This window comes from Microcaecilia unicolor, chromosome 3, assembly GCF_901765095.1.
Source record: "Microcaecilia unicolor chromosome 3, aMicUni1.1, whole genome shotgun sequence".
NCBI classification, from domain to species: domain Eukaryota; kingdom Metazoa; phylum Chordata; class Amphibia; order Gymnophiona; family Siphonopidae; genus Microcaecilia; species Microcaecilia unicolor.
In genome coordinates this window covers 465,783,420-465,799,056 of record NC_044033.1, presented here as the reverse complement: position 1 = coordinate 465,799,056, position 15,637 = coordinate 465,783,420, and the positions used below count along the sequence as shown (strand labels likewise).

The 15,637-nt window shown below is 43.9% G+C and overlaps 1 protein-coding gene across 2 annotated transcripts in view; it reads left to right on the top strand.

The window, feature by feature from the left end:
- The window catches only part of KHDRBS2 (KH RNA binding domain containing, signal transduction associated 2), an 852,627-nt gene that overhangs the window by 344,341 nt on the left and 492,649 nt on the right, over positions 1-15,637 (top strand). For both annotated transcript variants that reach the window (XM_030198996.1, XM_030198995.1), the window contains exon 3: positions 12,429-12,545. In XM_030198996.1, coding sequence (XP_030054856.1) covers positions 12,429-12,545 — 117 coding nt within the window. The remainder of the gene's footprint in view (positions 1-12,428; positions 12,546-15,637) is intronic.

Below are 15,637 nucleotides of genomic sequence, written 5' to 3'. Positions count from 1 at the left end.
GATCCTGCACAGTCAATGCCAACTGAAAACCATGTCTTTTTCACAAACACAGATACACCCTAATCCACTATAGAATAAGTAGTAATATTTAAACTTTCTATTTAGACAAAAATTAAACTGAACCCCCAAGATGCCAGACTCTGCATACAATACAACACCACAGAAACAGAAAATGTCCCTAGTACTGTGCAAAATATAAAGACAACAGATGTAAATTTGAAAAAAAAACTAACAAATACCAATCACCACTTTACAAATTAACAAATAGAAATAAAACAAATATACAAAATAAAATAATACAATTTTATTGGACTAATACATTTAGCTTTCAGAGGCCAAAACCTCCGTCCTCAGGTCAATACAGTATAGAGCTGTTATAGTATCCTATCCTGACCTGAGGAAGGGGGCTTTGTTCTCCGAAAGTTTGTCAAAATGTATTAAAATTAGTCCAATAAAAAGATTACCTTATTACATGTTCTATTATAAACATTTATTAACACAGCTACAATACTATATCCTAAAGCAAAAAAATAAAAATATATATTTTATTTACAGTTTGTCGTCTCTGGTTTCTGCTTTCCTCATCTTCTTTTCACTGTCTTCCTTCCATCCAGCATCTGTCTTCGCTCTCTCTCTGCCATCCAGTGTCTGCCTTCTCTGCTGTCCCCTCCATCCAATGTCTGCCCTCTCTCCCTGCCCCTTTCGTGCACATCTGCCCTCTATCTCTGCCCCTTCCATTCACTGTCTGCCCTTTCTATCCCTTCCATCCACTGTCTGCCCTTTCTCTCTGCCCCTTCAATCCACCATTTGCTCTCCCTCTCCCATCCATCCGGGTCTGCCCTCCCTCTCACTCCCCCTTCCATCCAGGATCTGCCCCTCTCTCTCTGCCCCTTTTTTTCAGCCCCCAGTTCCAGCCCTACTATCCCACCAGTCCCCCGTTTCAGCCCCAGCCCTTTCTCCCACCAGTCCCGAGCTTCAGCCCCCAGCCACTCTTCCCTGTCCCCTTTTCAGCCCCCAGTTTCAACCCCAGTCCCCAGCCCTTTTCTCTCACCAGTCCCAAGCTTCAGCCCCAGCCACTTCTCCCTATCTCCTTTTCAGCCCCCAGTACCCACAGTTCCAGCCCCTGCCCCTTTTCAGCCTCCAGTCTCAGTACTAGCCCCCTTATCCCACCTACCCTCCTTTTCAGCCCCCAGTTCCAGCCCCCTTCATCCACATGCCTTGTATTAGAGCCCCCCTTTTCAGCCCCAGAACCATTCTCCCACCTGACCCACGCATGCCCTATTTTCCCACCAGACCCATGCATGGCCCCCATTTCCCATATGGCCCCTTCTCAAACCCCAGTTCCAGCCCCCTTCTCCCATCTGAGAACCCCCATCCCACACCCTTCTCCCATCTAAGTCCCCCTTACCCCCTCCCCCCATCTGAGAACCCCCACCCTGCAACCTTCTCCCATCTGAGTCCCCCCTTACCCCCTCCCCCCAACTGAGAACCCCCATCCCACACCCTTCTCCCATCTGAGTTCCCCTTACCCCAACTGAGAACCCCCAACCCACACCCTTCTCCCATCTGAGTCCCCTTACCCTCTCCCCCCCAACTGAGAACCCCCATCCCACACCCTTCTCCCATCTGAGTCCCCCTTACCCCCTTCCCCCAACTGAGAACCCCATCCCACACCCTTCTCCCATCTGTCCCCTTACCCCCTTACCCCTCCCCCCAACTGAGAACCCCCATCCCACACCCTTCTCCCATCTGAGTCCCCCCCCCCGACCAGACCCGACCCGATCCACCTACCAACTCCTGCTGCACCCACTAATTTTAAAAAAAAAATTGAGAATCGCTGAGTAGCAGGCAGCGCCTCGCGTCTGCCCTGCTAGTAAAAATCTCCTGCCCGTCATCGGGCCGGCCTTCCCGCATTAAGTCCCGCCCTCCTCTGAGGTAATAGGCTCTTCCCGCATTAAGTCCCACCCTCCTCTGAGGTAATAGCCTATTACCTCAGAGGACGGCGGGACCTAATGCGGGAAGAGCCTATTACCTCAGAGGAGGGCGGGACTTAATGCGGGAAGGCCAGCCCGACGACGTGCAGGAGATTTTTACTAGCAAGGCAGACGCGAGGAGCTGCCTGCTACTCGGCGCTTCTCAAATTTTTTACAGAACAGCGATCGATCGTCGGGGGGGGGGAGCGGCGGGCAGGGCGACCCCAGGCATGCCGCGCGGGGCCCCCTTGAGCGCGGGGCCCTATGCGGCCGCCTCGGTCGCCTCGCCCTAAGACCGGCCCTGACTCTTACCCTGCCATTAACCCACTGAGGACACCCTCAATAAATGCTGAGGGGGGAGGGTTTGAGGATAATGATAGAGGGAGGGTGGGAGGCTTTCTTACTTGTTGGCGGGAGGTGAGTTAAGGATTTGGGGAGGGGAAGGGGGGCTTTCCAACATGATAATCAGGATTGGGGATGTGTTTATGGGTGCTGATGGAGAGGTATACTCAGTGGCATTCCTGGCCTGGATGGCACCCGGGGTGGAGCGCCGATGCGCCCCCCCCCCCCGGGTGCAGCACGCCCCCCCGCTAGATGACACCTCCCCCCCCCCGGCGAAATGACACCCCCCTCAGGGTGCACGCCGCTGGGTGGGGGGTGCTGCGGTGCGCACCTGCTCCTCCAAGTTCGCTAAACTTTGTTCGTTCGCTGCAGTTCCCTCTGCCCCGGAACAGATAGTAACCTTTTCAGCCCCAGAACCATTCTCCCACCTGACCCACGCATGCCCTATTTTCCCACCAGACCCATGCATGGCCCCCATTTCCCATATGGTAAGGGGGTAAGGGGACAGATGGGAGAAGGGTGTGGGATGGGGTTCTCAGTTGGGGGAAGGGGGTAAGGGGGACTCAGATGGGAGAAGGGTGTGGGATGGGGGTTCTCAGTTGGGGGGAGAGGGTAAGGGGACTCAGATGGGAGAAGGGTGTGGGTTGGGGGTTCTCAGTTGGGGTAAGGGGGACTCAGGGGGTAGTAACCTGTTCCGGGTCAGAGGGAGCTGCAGCGAACGAACAAAGTTTAGCGAACTCGGAGGAGCAGGCGCGCCGCGGCACCCCCCAGCGGCGTGCACCCGGGGCGGACCGCCCCCCCCCCTTGGTACGCCACTGGGTATACTATGGGTGGGGATGCTGCCGGGGGGATCATTATGCTGAGCAACCCCACCATGCCAAGTACATTCAACCATGATAGCATATGTTAACTTACTGTGCACTAACTGCAATCACTTTCCATGTCCAGTCTCTACCCATAACTCACTTAGTTCTCATCCTACAACACAGTAAGCTGTTTTTGACATGCAGCAACTATTTTCATGGGCCCACTCTATTGATTAACATGCATTAAATCCCATACTAACTGCTTAACCCACTTTAGTAAACATGCCTCTAAATTTCATCTACCATTTAAACAACCAGTCTCCTATTCTCACTAGATCCTTTTGCAAATCCTCACAATTTTCTGCTGTTTAATGACTTTGAATAATTATATGTCTTCTTCAGATTTGATTACCTCACTCATCACTCATTTCCAGATCATTTATGAATATAATAAACACCACACTAAGTAGTGACCCTTGGGGCACTCCACTGGTGATCCATTTCCCTATCAATAATTGACTATTTAATACTACAGTCTATTTCCTGTCTTCTATCCAGTTTGCAGTACATACAAATGTGTTGCCTCCTATTCCATGCCTCTGCAATATCTTAAAAAGTGGCTCACGAGGGAATTTGTCAAAGGCCTTTTGAAAATGCAAATACTTTATCTTAGCCAGCTCACTGTCCACTTATTTGTTTAAACCTCCAAAAATTATCTAATACATTGATAAAGCAAGACTTGCCATTTCTGAACCCATGCTGAACCATTAAGCAGTGTCTATTTACATGGTCAGTAATTTTGTTTTTATTTTTATTTTGCACGGCACTGATGCCAGACTCACTGGTCTATAGTATTCAGGATTACTCCAGAGCCCTTTTTAAAAACTGACATTATATTGTAGTGTAGTAAATTTAAAACAAATCGGAGAAAGTTTTCTTCACCCAATGCATAATTAAACTCTGGAATTCGTTGCCGGAGAAAGTGGTGAAGGCGGTTAGCTTGGCAGAGTTTAAAAAGGGGTTAGACGGTTTCCTAAAGGACAAGTCCATAAACCACTATTAAATGGACTTGGGAAAAATCCACAATTCCAGGAATAACATGTATAGACTGTTTGTACGGTTGGGAAGCTTGCCAGGTGCCCTTGGCCTGAATTGGCCGCTGTCGTGGACAAGATGCTGGGCTCGATGGACTCTTGGTCTTTTCCCAGTGTGACATTACTTATGTACTTATGTACTTATTGGCCACCCTCCAGTCCTTAGTATCGTGGCCATTGTGTAGTTTACTGACTTCCATACTGTAAAGCTGCAATTGGTATTGATGCCCCTGGATTAGTGTAATATTCTGTAATTAATTCTACCTGCCACTTCATTAAAGGCCTTGAAGACTATAATGATGGAACTCTAGAATACAAACTTAGGGGGTCTTTTACTAAAGGTTAGCTTGAGTTATTTGCAGCAGGGCCCATAGGAATAAAGTGGGCCCTGCTGCAGATAACTCGAGCTAATCTTTATTAAAAGACCCCCTTAAGTACTTATATCTCTCACTAAATTGAATTCTAGTAACCCTTCTATTTATTCAATTTCAATTCCAATTCCAACACAATAATATATAAACTTTATTACTTCAATAGTTATCCTATTGTGAGGGAAAAGACCTCAGTGGCTCTCACGGCTCCCAAATATGGAACACGAGGAAGAACCTCACATTAACACCACCATCATTGGTCTAAAAACCCTCTTAATTTTATTATATCATTCCCTTATTCACTGGTGCATAACAATCCCACTTACCAATTTATAACTACTATGTTTAATCTGTTAAACTTCTAAAACAGTCCACTTTCAAAACTTTGCCTTTACTGCATAATAATTTATAGCCACTGAGGGGTCCCTTTTACCAAGCTGCAGGAAACAGGGGCGAACGCTGGCAGCGGGGGGCCGTGTTTCCCACACACCAGGGCCCTTTTTACCGCAGCGGGTAAAAAAAAGACCCCAGGCACACGGTCATGCGATAAGAGAACTCTTACTGCATGGTCATGCGATGGGGAGCCTTTACCGCCACCCATTAAGGTAGTGATAAAGGCTCCTGCGCTAACTGGGCAGCGCGAGGTGATTCCCGATTACCAGTGGGTTACCGCTATGCTACGCTAGCTGTTTCCAGGGGTTTTCTTTTTCCTCTGGAAATGGCGCACTCTTGTAGTGGGACTACCGCCACTGGCCACATTAAGCTGGCGGTAGTCCCGAGAGAGCGGTAAGCCCACGTTGTACTTACCACCCAGAGTTCTTTTCCTTCGCAATAGGAAAATTAGGAAAGTGCTAAAGTGTATATATTATTGTGTTGGAATTGGAATTGTATACATAGAAGTGTTACCAGAATTCAATTTATTGAGCTGTATAAGTACTTAAGGGTCCTGTTTACTAAGGCATGCTAGCATTTTTAGCACATGCTAGTGCTAGAGATATCCATATTTATTTATTTATTTATTTATTTGTAACATTTGTATCCCACATTTTCCCACATATTAGCAGGCTCAATGAGGCTTACAGAATACCGTAATGGTGAACGCCAAGTATGGCAGGTATTAAACAAATACAATTAGAAGAAGGGTCAGGTAAGGTAGGGGTAAAAGGGTACAATAAGGGACAAGGAAATAAGAAATAGAAATGTCCATTGCAATATATGTATAGATGCATTGTAGAATTGAGGCATTTAAGTAGAATCAATAGGGTAGGCCTTGCAAAACAGATAGGTCTTTAAAGATCGCCTAAAGTTTTGATGGTCGTGCATCGCTTTCACACTCTTTGGTAATGCATTCCACATTTGAATAGTTCCATATATTCCTATGGGTGTGGCTAGCATTAACGTGTGCTGATTTTTAGCATGCGCTAAAAAAGATAGGGCGTCTACAACGTGGCTTAGTAAAAAAGGGCCCTAAGTTTGTATTCTGGAGTTCCATCATTATTGGTAGTACAAACTGTTGTTGCACCAGGACATGTCTCTTGACTGGCACTACTAGTAGCAAACATGCTGGCACATAAATGTTTGTGTGCCCACGTTGACCCATTCATATTGTATATGTTTATGATTCTAAAATGGATGATCTTACACTTTACCCATGCACCCATTTTTCCATATATTTCAGAACAGGCTCTATGTTGGCAGATCCTGTTCTAAAACACTAATGGAATTTGAGACATCCCAACCTGAACGTCTCAGTTTCATACTACTACTGCTTATCATTTCTATATCGCTACTAGACATACGCAGCGCTGTACACTTGAACATGAAGAGACAGTCCCTGCTCGACAGAGTTTACAGTCAAATTAGGACAGACAAACAGGACAAATAAGGGATAAGGGAATTATTAAGGTGGGGATGATAAAATAAGGGTACTGAACAAGTGAGTAAGGGTTAGGAGTTTGTACATCTTTTCCAAAATCTGCCTCTAAATGTGAGAAATGTTTGTATATCCATGGAAATGAGTGTGTGAAGACTTTGGATTGAGAGAGAGAGAGAGAGAGAGAGAGAGAGAGAGAGAGAGAGACTCTCTTTATATTTCATGGGTTCTTTCCTATATGGATATACCACAAAGGCACTGATTTTCCCTGAGATGATATATTATTGATGGAGAATAATTTTGAATTTGTACATTACATACAATGTCTGACTGAGTATATGACCACAGCCACTGAGTTCTTGCTAACAGCAAGTCTAACCCAAACTTCCCAAAAGGAAATAAATTGTGAACTTCTCACCCAGATCCTCAGCTGTCACACTGTTGCAGTGCCAGTAACTAGTACTTATGTCAGCAACTCTCCAAAGAATGTTATTTCAGAGTCCTTGGAAATCATGCCTTAATATATTCAACAACAACAAAACATATCATCTTCTGCCAGTATTAATATATTAATACACTTTAAAATGAACAAGTGTAGCCAGTTAATTGTGATAAATTAGAGCGTGCCTTATCACATAACTACACTCTCCTAATTGCATTTGGGGAGATTCTCTCCCCCTTTACATTACCTATGCATCCCCTTTGCATTTTTCCTCTCCTCCTGTCCCTCCCCCTCCCCTCCTTCTTCTACTCCCCCTCTATCCCCATCCCATTGCACTCTTCCTTCTCCCATCTACTTTTTGCCCTTTCAAACTTCTTGAATTCACTCCCCTTTTCCCTCTTGTTATCCCCCTTGTAGTTTCTCCCTCTTCTTTCTTAAGCTTCTTTTGTATTCCAGCTGCCTCTTTTACCACAGCTGCAGGAGACCTCTTGTTTTTGGAGCAAAGGGATTTGAGTCCCACCAATACACTGTGCTCCCCTCCCCCTGCCCCCGCCCACACACCACCACCACCACCACAAGGCATCTTATCTTTTTGTGCTCAAAGGGTTACTAGCAGCACTCTGCTCACTCTGTTCCTATCCCTGAGGGATGTCTCTTTCCAGTCTGAATCATTGTCTTTGCACTAATGCAGAGCCACATCTACTGTTGTTTTTCCTCTTGGTGTGGGGATATGACAATGTTTATGTTTGTTAGGTGTTTTTTTTTTTGGGGGGGGGGGTGTTTGTGGAGCATTTTACACATATGTTGTGATATGCTCTTGTGTACTGCTGTACCTTGGGGACAGTTGAGAGTCTAAAATAATATGAATGGAAATTTAAACTAGAAACTTTATAGTATCTTGGATAATCCGTACTAATAAAATTGTTAATGATATCTAATATGACAAGATCTTTAGGGACTTATAGAAAATACAGAGAGCAATATCTTCCTTATTTAATTACAAACTTTATATTTGCCTCTTAAATTACAGAAACATTCACTAGACTCAATTAGTGATACCCACAGGCAGCAGGAAAGCATTTTTAAAAATTGTTGGATCTGAGAAGTAGTCAGAGGAATGGGCATGAAAGTGATGTTCCATTTTCATATTTGACTTAAATCTTTAGTCATGCTTTTCTATAATTTTCCTGTCTCTAGTGCCTTTATGTCTCTTTAGACCCCATGTCTGCCTGAATTAACTGCAATTTCCAGAACAATATTATAAAGGGGAGGAGTGAAATGATCTAGCATGGTCTATTTATGTATGAATAATGTACAGAGATGATTGGAAATGTAGAGCTAATATTTTCCTTCTCTAACCACACATTTTTCCACTGACAGTACAGAATACTGATTCAAAGATATGGAATATATTTAATCCATCTCAAAAGAAAATTTATATCACCCTATCAATTTTCCAATCAAAATTGCTAATGATTATGAGTTAGCCTTCAAGTTTAAACATGTTTTCCAAATGCAGCCCTATGTGAACTGAAGCTGGCACAACTACTACATGTTAAAAGCTTAAATTTGATAGCTTTCTCCAATTTAATGCATAATCACTATTTTTTACATTGTTTTACGGATTCAAAATAAAAATTGACTATGGCAGGTGAAAAAAATTGGACATCTTCTCAGTCATTTCTTTGTAATAATCCCTTGATAGAAGTGGAGGGGCATTTTCAAAAAGGAGATCCAAGTCAGAATAGAGACATCCAGCTCATAAGGTCCAAAATGGAAATTCATCTCATATGTTTTCAACAGCAAATATGTCCAGATTTCCTGTTCAAAAATATGTGAGATGGATGACTGTGTGTTGAGGACATTCAACATGAACAAACTGTAACCTCCAACATATAAATGGCAAAAAAGCAGGGACAAGGAAGTCTGTCTGGCAGCATTCTTAGAAAAATGGCCACATAAACTTCCCTGCAAAGCAGAGGGGCAGCCTAGTGGTTTGAATAGTGGGGCTTAAACCAAGGGACCCAGGTTCAAATCCCTCTTTATTCTGTAATTGTGAACCCTCTAGGAACAGAAAAATACCTACTACTACTATTTAGCATTTCTATAGCGCTACAAAGCGTACGCAGCGCTGCACAAACTGCTGTACCTGAATATACACCACTTCAATAGCCTTCAGGCTTGCAGGTGGCTTATATATTTAGGTACAGTAAGCATTTTTCTGTTCCTGGAGGGCACACAAGTAAAAAAAAAATTTAAAAAAGAGTTCAAGCGGGATTTGAACCTAGGTCTCTTGGGTTACACTCAATAACATTTTGGGATACTTCCTATCACTATTCTTCTATGACTTGTGCCAAAAACTTACTAAGAATAGATTTTTTGACTTTTATTATATATTATACAAACACTCTAAAACAACTGAGTAACCAATTAACACATCATTGATCAGATGTATCTGATCAACCAACAGCCCTTCCCAATCAGTCTCTGTATTGGCAACTGCTATGTTCATCAAAGTCCTTTTAAACTTTCTTCAATAACCGTAAGTTCTCAAAATGTGGGGATCCACTGTCCCTGATATTATGATGCTATGATATCCATTGTTACAGTACCAGCTCTCCCAATCTTCTGTCTCTTCCAAAATGTAATCTTGCAATCTTAAATACTGTTTCGTCTTGTGTCTTTCATTCTGCTACAGATAACTCTTCAAATTGCTACAAACAGCTCTACACATAGCTTGTGTTTCGCCACTGGTGTTTTCAGGAGCCGTTAACTCATACTTTTATATCATTTTGGTTATTATTTCATCAGTAGTTTCAGTCTCAATATTATGCCTAGCGCAGCACTTTCGGATTGGAACAAGCAGACCATCCGCCACTTCTATTGACGAACATAGCAGTTGATGAACATAGCAGTTGCCAATACAGAGACTGATTGGGAAGGGCTGTTGGTTGATCAGAGACATCTGATCAATGATGTGTTAATTGGTTACTCAGTTGTTTTAGAGTGTTTGTATAATATATAATAAAAGTCAAAAAATCTATTCTTAGTAAGTTCCTTGGGTTACAGTCAACTGCACTAGGCTACTCCTCAGACCTTTTTCTTGCCATGTTAAGAATGTCCATATTTGAATCTGTCACAGAGCCTGGTATTCCTTTCTTGTACTTCTTTCAAGAGTCCCTCAGGCACAGCACGCTGTGTAATACTGGGTGCTGTGCCCAGCAGAATGTTAGCCATAGGGCCAAGAAAGTGGCTTGATTTTCAAGCTGCAGCAGAGGTTGCAGGGTGCACTGAAGACTCATAGGACAGTTCAAGCACCACAGGGGAGGCTTCTGACACTTGTGCCTCCTGAGAGGCCGGGACCATCACCAGTTGCTGGAGGGAAGAATGGGAGAGGTGGATGCTGGAGGGGGCATATGGGTGAGGGATGAGATTGTGTTAGGAGCCAAATACGTTCCATGCAGTGACGGTGGTGTTGCCAAGGGGAGGAGCATAAGGTGATGTGTGGTGGTAGAGGAGTAGAGGAGGGAGAGGGGAGGGGTGGGGGTATGGGATGAGGAGTTTAAGATATTATTATCATGAATAAATGTTGCACTTTTATTGAAAATGTCTGTCTATGAATGTTTGTCTATCACAGATGCAAAACTGGTGTGATTCCTAGTCAACTCTATGGGGGGGGGGAGGGGGAGGATGTCATCATCTTCTTGGTATGCCTACTGCTGCTGCTGTCTGTCATCTGGCAGGGGCTGCCTTCTTTACAGTGCTAAGTTGTGCAGCATGCAGCAGGCTATTAAGATTTGCGGAGTAAAGGAGCTCCCCCCAACTCAGAACGCTCAAGGCATCAAAATCTATTTTTGAGCGGCCCATATGTCCACTCAATGATGGCCTGGGTGATCTGATGGGTCCTATTGTATCTCTCACATACCTCATTTTGAAGGTGCACTATTGGAGTCATGAGCCAGGATCGCAGGGGGTAGCCACTCTCACCTGAGGGGAATGAGAAGAGATCACCGATATAGGAGTGTATTGGCTGGTATGAGCACCTTGTGGAGTTTGAGTAATTTGTGTGGGTTCTGGGGGCATTGTGAGGGAGGGAGTATGGTGACCTTGGGAGATTGGAGGGGGGTTGTGGGTATGAGAGTGGAGAATCCTTGTACTGCTTATCTAGGAGCCAGCCACTGGTGATCTCTCCTGAGTCAAACCTCTGGTAGGTTCCTGAATGTTGTAGTATATGGTAGGACCCCGGGAACCAATGGCACACAATCTTCCCCTGGGCATCACACACCAGCTGCATATTCATTGAGCGATAGGATTTTCAATTTCTATAGTGTCCTCATGTGCTTGGAGGGGGGGGGGGGGGTTGAGTATGATGTGTGTGCTACAATGACACCTATGACAGAGGAGAAGTGGTCTATTGAATAGAACTGAGTCATGTTGTTCTGGAGGGCCTGGGTGGTAGTGGGGAAGATGATATACTGTGAGGTGTGAGGAAGGTATCGAGTAACTGGGCAAGATGCTTGGAGATGGTGAGCTGAGTGAGGCCTGCATTGATTGCTAGCATTGACTGAAATGTGCCAGTGGCAACAAAGGCGAGGGAAGCTGTGAACTTAAGGTTTTGTCCTGAGTTAATCAGGTAGATGACTGGATATTGCCTTGAAATACCAGCAGTGCCCATACTGTGCTAGATTCTATATATGGCACCTAAAAAATCTGCACAGAAAACATTGATGACTAAGAGGGGCATTTTTGAAAGGGACGTCCAAGTTGCGATTTGGACGTCCTTGCAAAACGGCGAAATCCAGGGGCGGGGAAACCTGTATTTTCTAAACAAGATAGAACTCCATCTTTCATTTTGAAAATACCGTCAGAGACGTCCAAATCCTTAAATTTGGATGTCCCTAGACATGGATGTTTCTGACTTTCGGTGATTTTCGAAACCAAAGACATCCATGTCAAAAACATCCTAATGCAAGCCATTTGGGCTTGGGAGGAGCCAGCATTTGTAGTGCACTGGTCCCCCTGGCATTCCAGGACACCAACCGGGCACCCTAGGGGACACTGCAGTGGACTTCATAAATTGCTCCCAAGTACTTAGCTCCCTTACCTTGTGTGCTGAGCCCCCCAAAACCCAGTACCCCTAACTGTACACCACTACCATAGCCCTTACGGGTGAAGGGGGCACTTAGATGTGGGTACAGTGGGTTTGTGGTGGGTTTTGGAGAGCTCTCTGTTTCATCCACAAACATAACACTTAGGGGGGGATGGGGCTGGGTCTGCCAGTCTGAAGTGCACTGCACCCACTAAAACTGTGCTGTCATGGACCTGAGTATGACAGACTGTCTCAGCTTCTGGTCAGTTATGGTTTCATTGAAACATACAATTTGACTAGAGATGTCTAACTTCATGCATTAAGGCATCATATGCAGTAGTTCTTTCTTTTCCCCCAGTTTTATTTTTTGAAAATTATATGAAAAGACATTTTTTATTTTGTTCTTATTTAAAACATAATTTTCTCCCTCCCCCCCAGTTCAATTTTGTAGGGAAATTGCTTGGACCCAGGGGGAATTCCTTGAAAAGACTGCAAGAAGAGACTGGTGCAAAAATGTCTATCCTGGGTAAAGGTTCAATGAGGGACAAAGCTAAGGTACTGTGAAATCAATTTTTTTATTCCCTTGATTAGCTTTAATTAAGAACTATGGCATTGAAATACTTTAAAACCTATTCAAACTAAAAAAAATCAAGTTTGAATAAACTTTATGCTAAAGTATACAGATTAATATTTGTTGTCTTATGACAAAATTTTTATTGGGAAGTATTACTGTAATAAGTTGCATTGCGTGTGAATGAAACTGGTTGGTTCAAGTTTTATTCTTTGGTGCGAAGTGGACGTTCCTCTTGTAACTCCTTATTGTTTTAAAATACGTTTGCAGCATTCTGAAAGATACTCAAATAGCAAAGAAAAGAATGATGGGCATCCGTTGTTAAAATATCTTTCTGTCTTGCTGTGTGGAACTTTTCCAGTCATTTGGGCAGTTTTCCACAGAAGTCACTCTGTGACTAAAGACCTTTCATCAAGAACTGCATGTACATTCTCCTGTTGAGACATCTTGTATTGCTTTGGAAGTAACACAATATCTCAATCAGTAAAAGCCATGCCTCAGTGAGGCTTAGAGATTCAATTAATTAGCAATCAGGCCTGCTGTAATTATTGCACTATATCATGAACTAAGACTGAAAATAAAAACGTACATATAACAATATAATCAGAGCAGAAAATAAAATAATGTAGACAATTCTAAAAGAATCAGAGCATAGTAAGTAACAGTCTTTAATGAGGCATCTAAAATTCTAATAACTAGTGTTCAGGCATTCTAACTTATAGAGATGATTATAACGAGTAGTGTCTGCTCTAGAAAAGGCACATTGATAGGTGCCATCTAATCTCTTTCATAGAGAGATCTTGCAAGCTATGCACTGGCCAGTGTAAGTGGCCTCATTTGAATATACATCAGTAACCATTCTCTGAGACAATTTGACCTTTTCCATTCAGAGCTTTAAAAGCAGATATAAATAAATTTAATTGCTCTCTAAACTGGGTTGGTTAGTGATGTAATCCTTTTGAAACTGGGATAATATGCTCATGGAATCCAGAGTTTATAAGAACTTGAGTTGTAGTATTTTGGACTAATAACCAAGTTTGATTCATTCAGAAATTGACAAACTCTCCTTAACTGCTGGAATTGGAAAAACACAAAACTCAGATATTTCTGTTTGGTTTTTTTAGGTTGCATGGTTAGAGCACAGTTGAAAAATAAATCCTGTGGAGGAACTTTTTCCAAAATGCTGTCTAAAAACATCCTAAAAAATCCAGTAGTGAACATGGCCATTTTCAAACCAGAAAAACGTCCAACTTTTTGTTTCAAAAATGGCCATTTACTAGATGTTTTTCAGGTGAATTTTCGAAAGAGAAGGGCACCCATCTTCCGACACAAATCGGGAAATGGGCGTCCTTCTCTCTAGGTTGCCCAAATCGGCATAATCGAAAGCCAATTTTGGGCGTCCTCAACTGCTTTCTGTCGTGGGGATGACCAAAGTTCACGGGAGCATGTCAGCACCGTAGCAAAGGCGGGACTGGGGCGTCCTCGGCCGATAATGGAAAAAAGAAGGGCGTCCCTGATGAGCATTTGGCTGACAGTACTTGGTCCCTTTTTTTTCACAACCAAGCCTCGAAAAGGTGCCCGAACTGACCAGATGACCACTGGAGGGAATCGGGGATCACCTCCCCTTACTCCCCTAGTGGTCACCAACCCCCCCCCCCCACCATAAAAAAAACTTTAAAAACATTTTTTGCCAGCCTCAAAAGTCATACCCAGCTCCATCACAGCAGTATGCAGGTCCCTGGAGCAGTTTTTAGTGGGTGCAGTGCACTTCATGCAGGCAGACCCATGCCCACCCCCTACCTCTTACACTTGTGGTGGTAAATGTTGAGCCCTCCAAACCCCCCTGTACCCACATGTAGGTGCCCCCCTTCACCCATAAGGGCTGTGGTAGTAGTGTACAGTTGTGGGGAGTGGGTTTTGTGTGTGTGGGGGGGGTTGGGGGCTCAGCACCCAAGGTAAGGGAGCTATGCACCTGGGAGCAATTTGTGAAGTCCACTGCAGTGCCCCCTAGGGTGCCCAGTTAGTGTTCTGGCATGTGAGGGGGACCAGTGCACTACGAATGCTGGCTCCTCCCACAACCAAATGGCTTAGACTTGGTCATTTTTGAGATGGGCGTCCTCGGTTTCCATTATTGCCGAAAACCAGGTACAACCATCTCAAAAACAACCTAAGAACGACCATCTCTAAGGTTGACCTAAATTTGCTGATTTGGGTGTTCCCGACCATATTATCGAAACAAAAGATGGACACCCATCTTGTTTGCCCCGCCCCTTTACAGGGCCATCCTGCGAGGACGCCCTCATGAAAACTTGGGAGCCCCGTTCGATTATGCCCCTCTTTGTGTTCAGTGCATCTTATCTTTTAGGACCATTTGCTTAAAAAATCATCCAAGTGAAAAGTAGAAAAAAACAAGCCATTGGGATGTAGGAGGAGCCAGCATTCTTAGTAGAATGGCTACACAGACATCCCAGCAGAGCAGTGGGGCACCCTAGGAGGAACTGCAATGGAATTCACATGAAAGCTCCCAGGTACACATCTCACTGTTACCTCCTTGTATTGTATTGCAAGCCTACTCTAATGTCCCAACCTAACCTGATCAACCACCGCTCCCATTTCTATTCTGACTCTGATACCGACCTCATCATTGGTTTTACTTACCCCACCTCCCCATTCCCCCTCTACTCATCCCAACCATCTCTCCTTTACTATATTCCTCCTTACCCCATTTCCTCCAACCTATACTATCATATCTTGTCTACCCTCCCTTATCCTAATCATACATTATCAAGCTTCAACTTTATCATGTTTCACTACTGTTTAATTTCTCTCACTATTAGACTTTGTATTTCAAATTACTACGTAAGCCGCATTGAACCTGCATTGTGTGGGAAAGCGTGGGGTACAAATGTAATTAAATAAATAAATAAATAAATAAATAAATAAATAAATAAATATAGTGAGCCCTCCAAAACCCATTAAAAACCTACTGTACCCAATTGTACACCCCTACAACAACTCTTATGCCTGCAGGTGTCACCTATATGTAGGTACAGTAGGTTTTGGTGGGTTTTGTAAG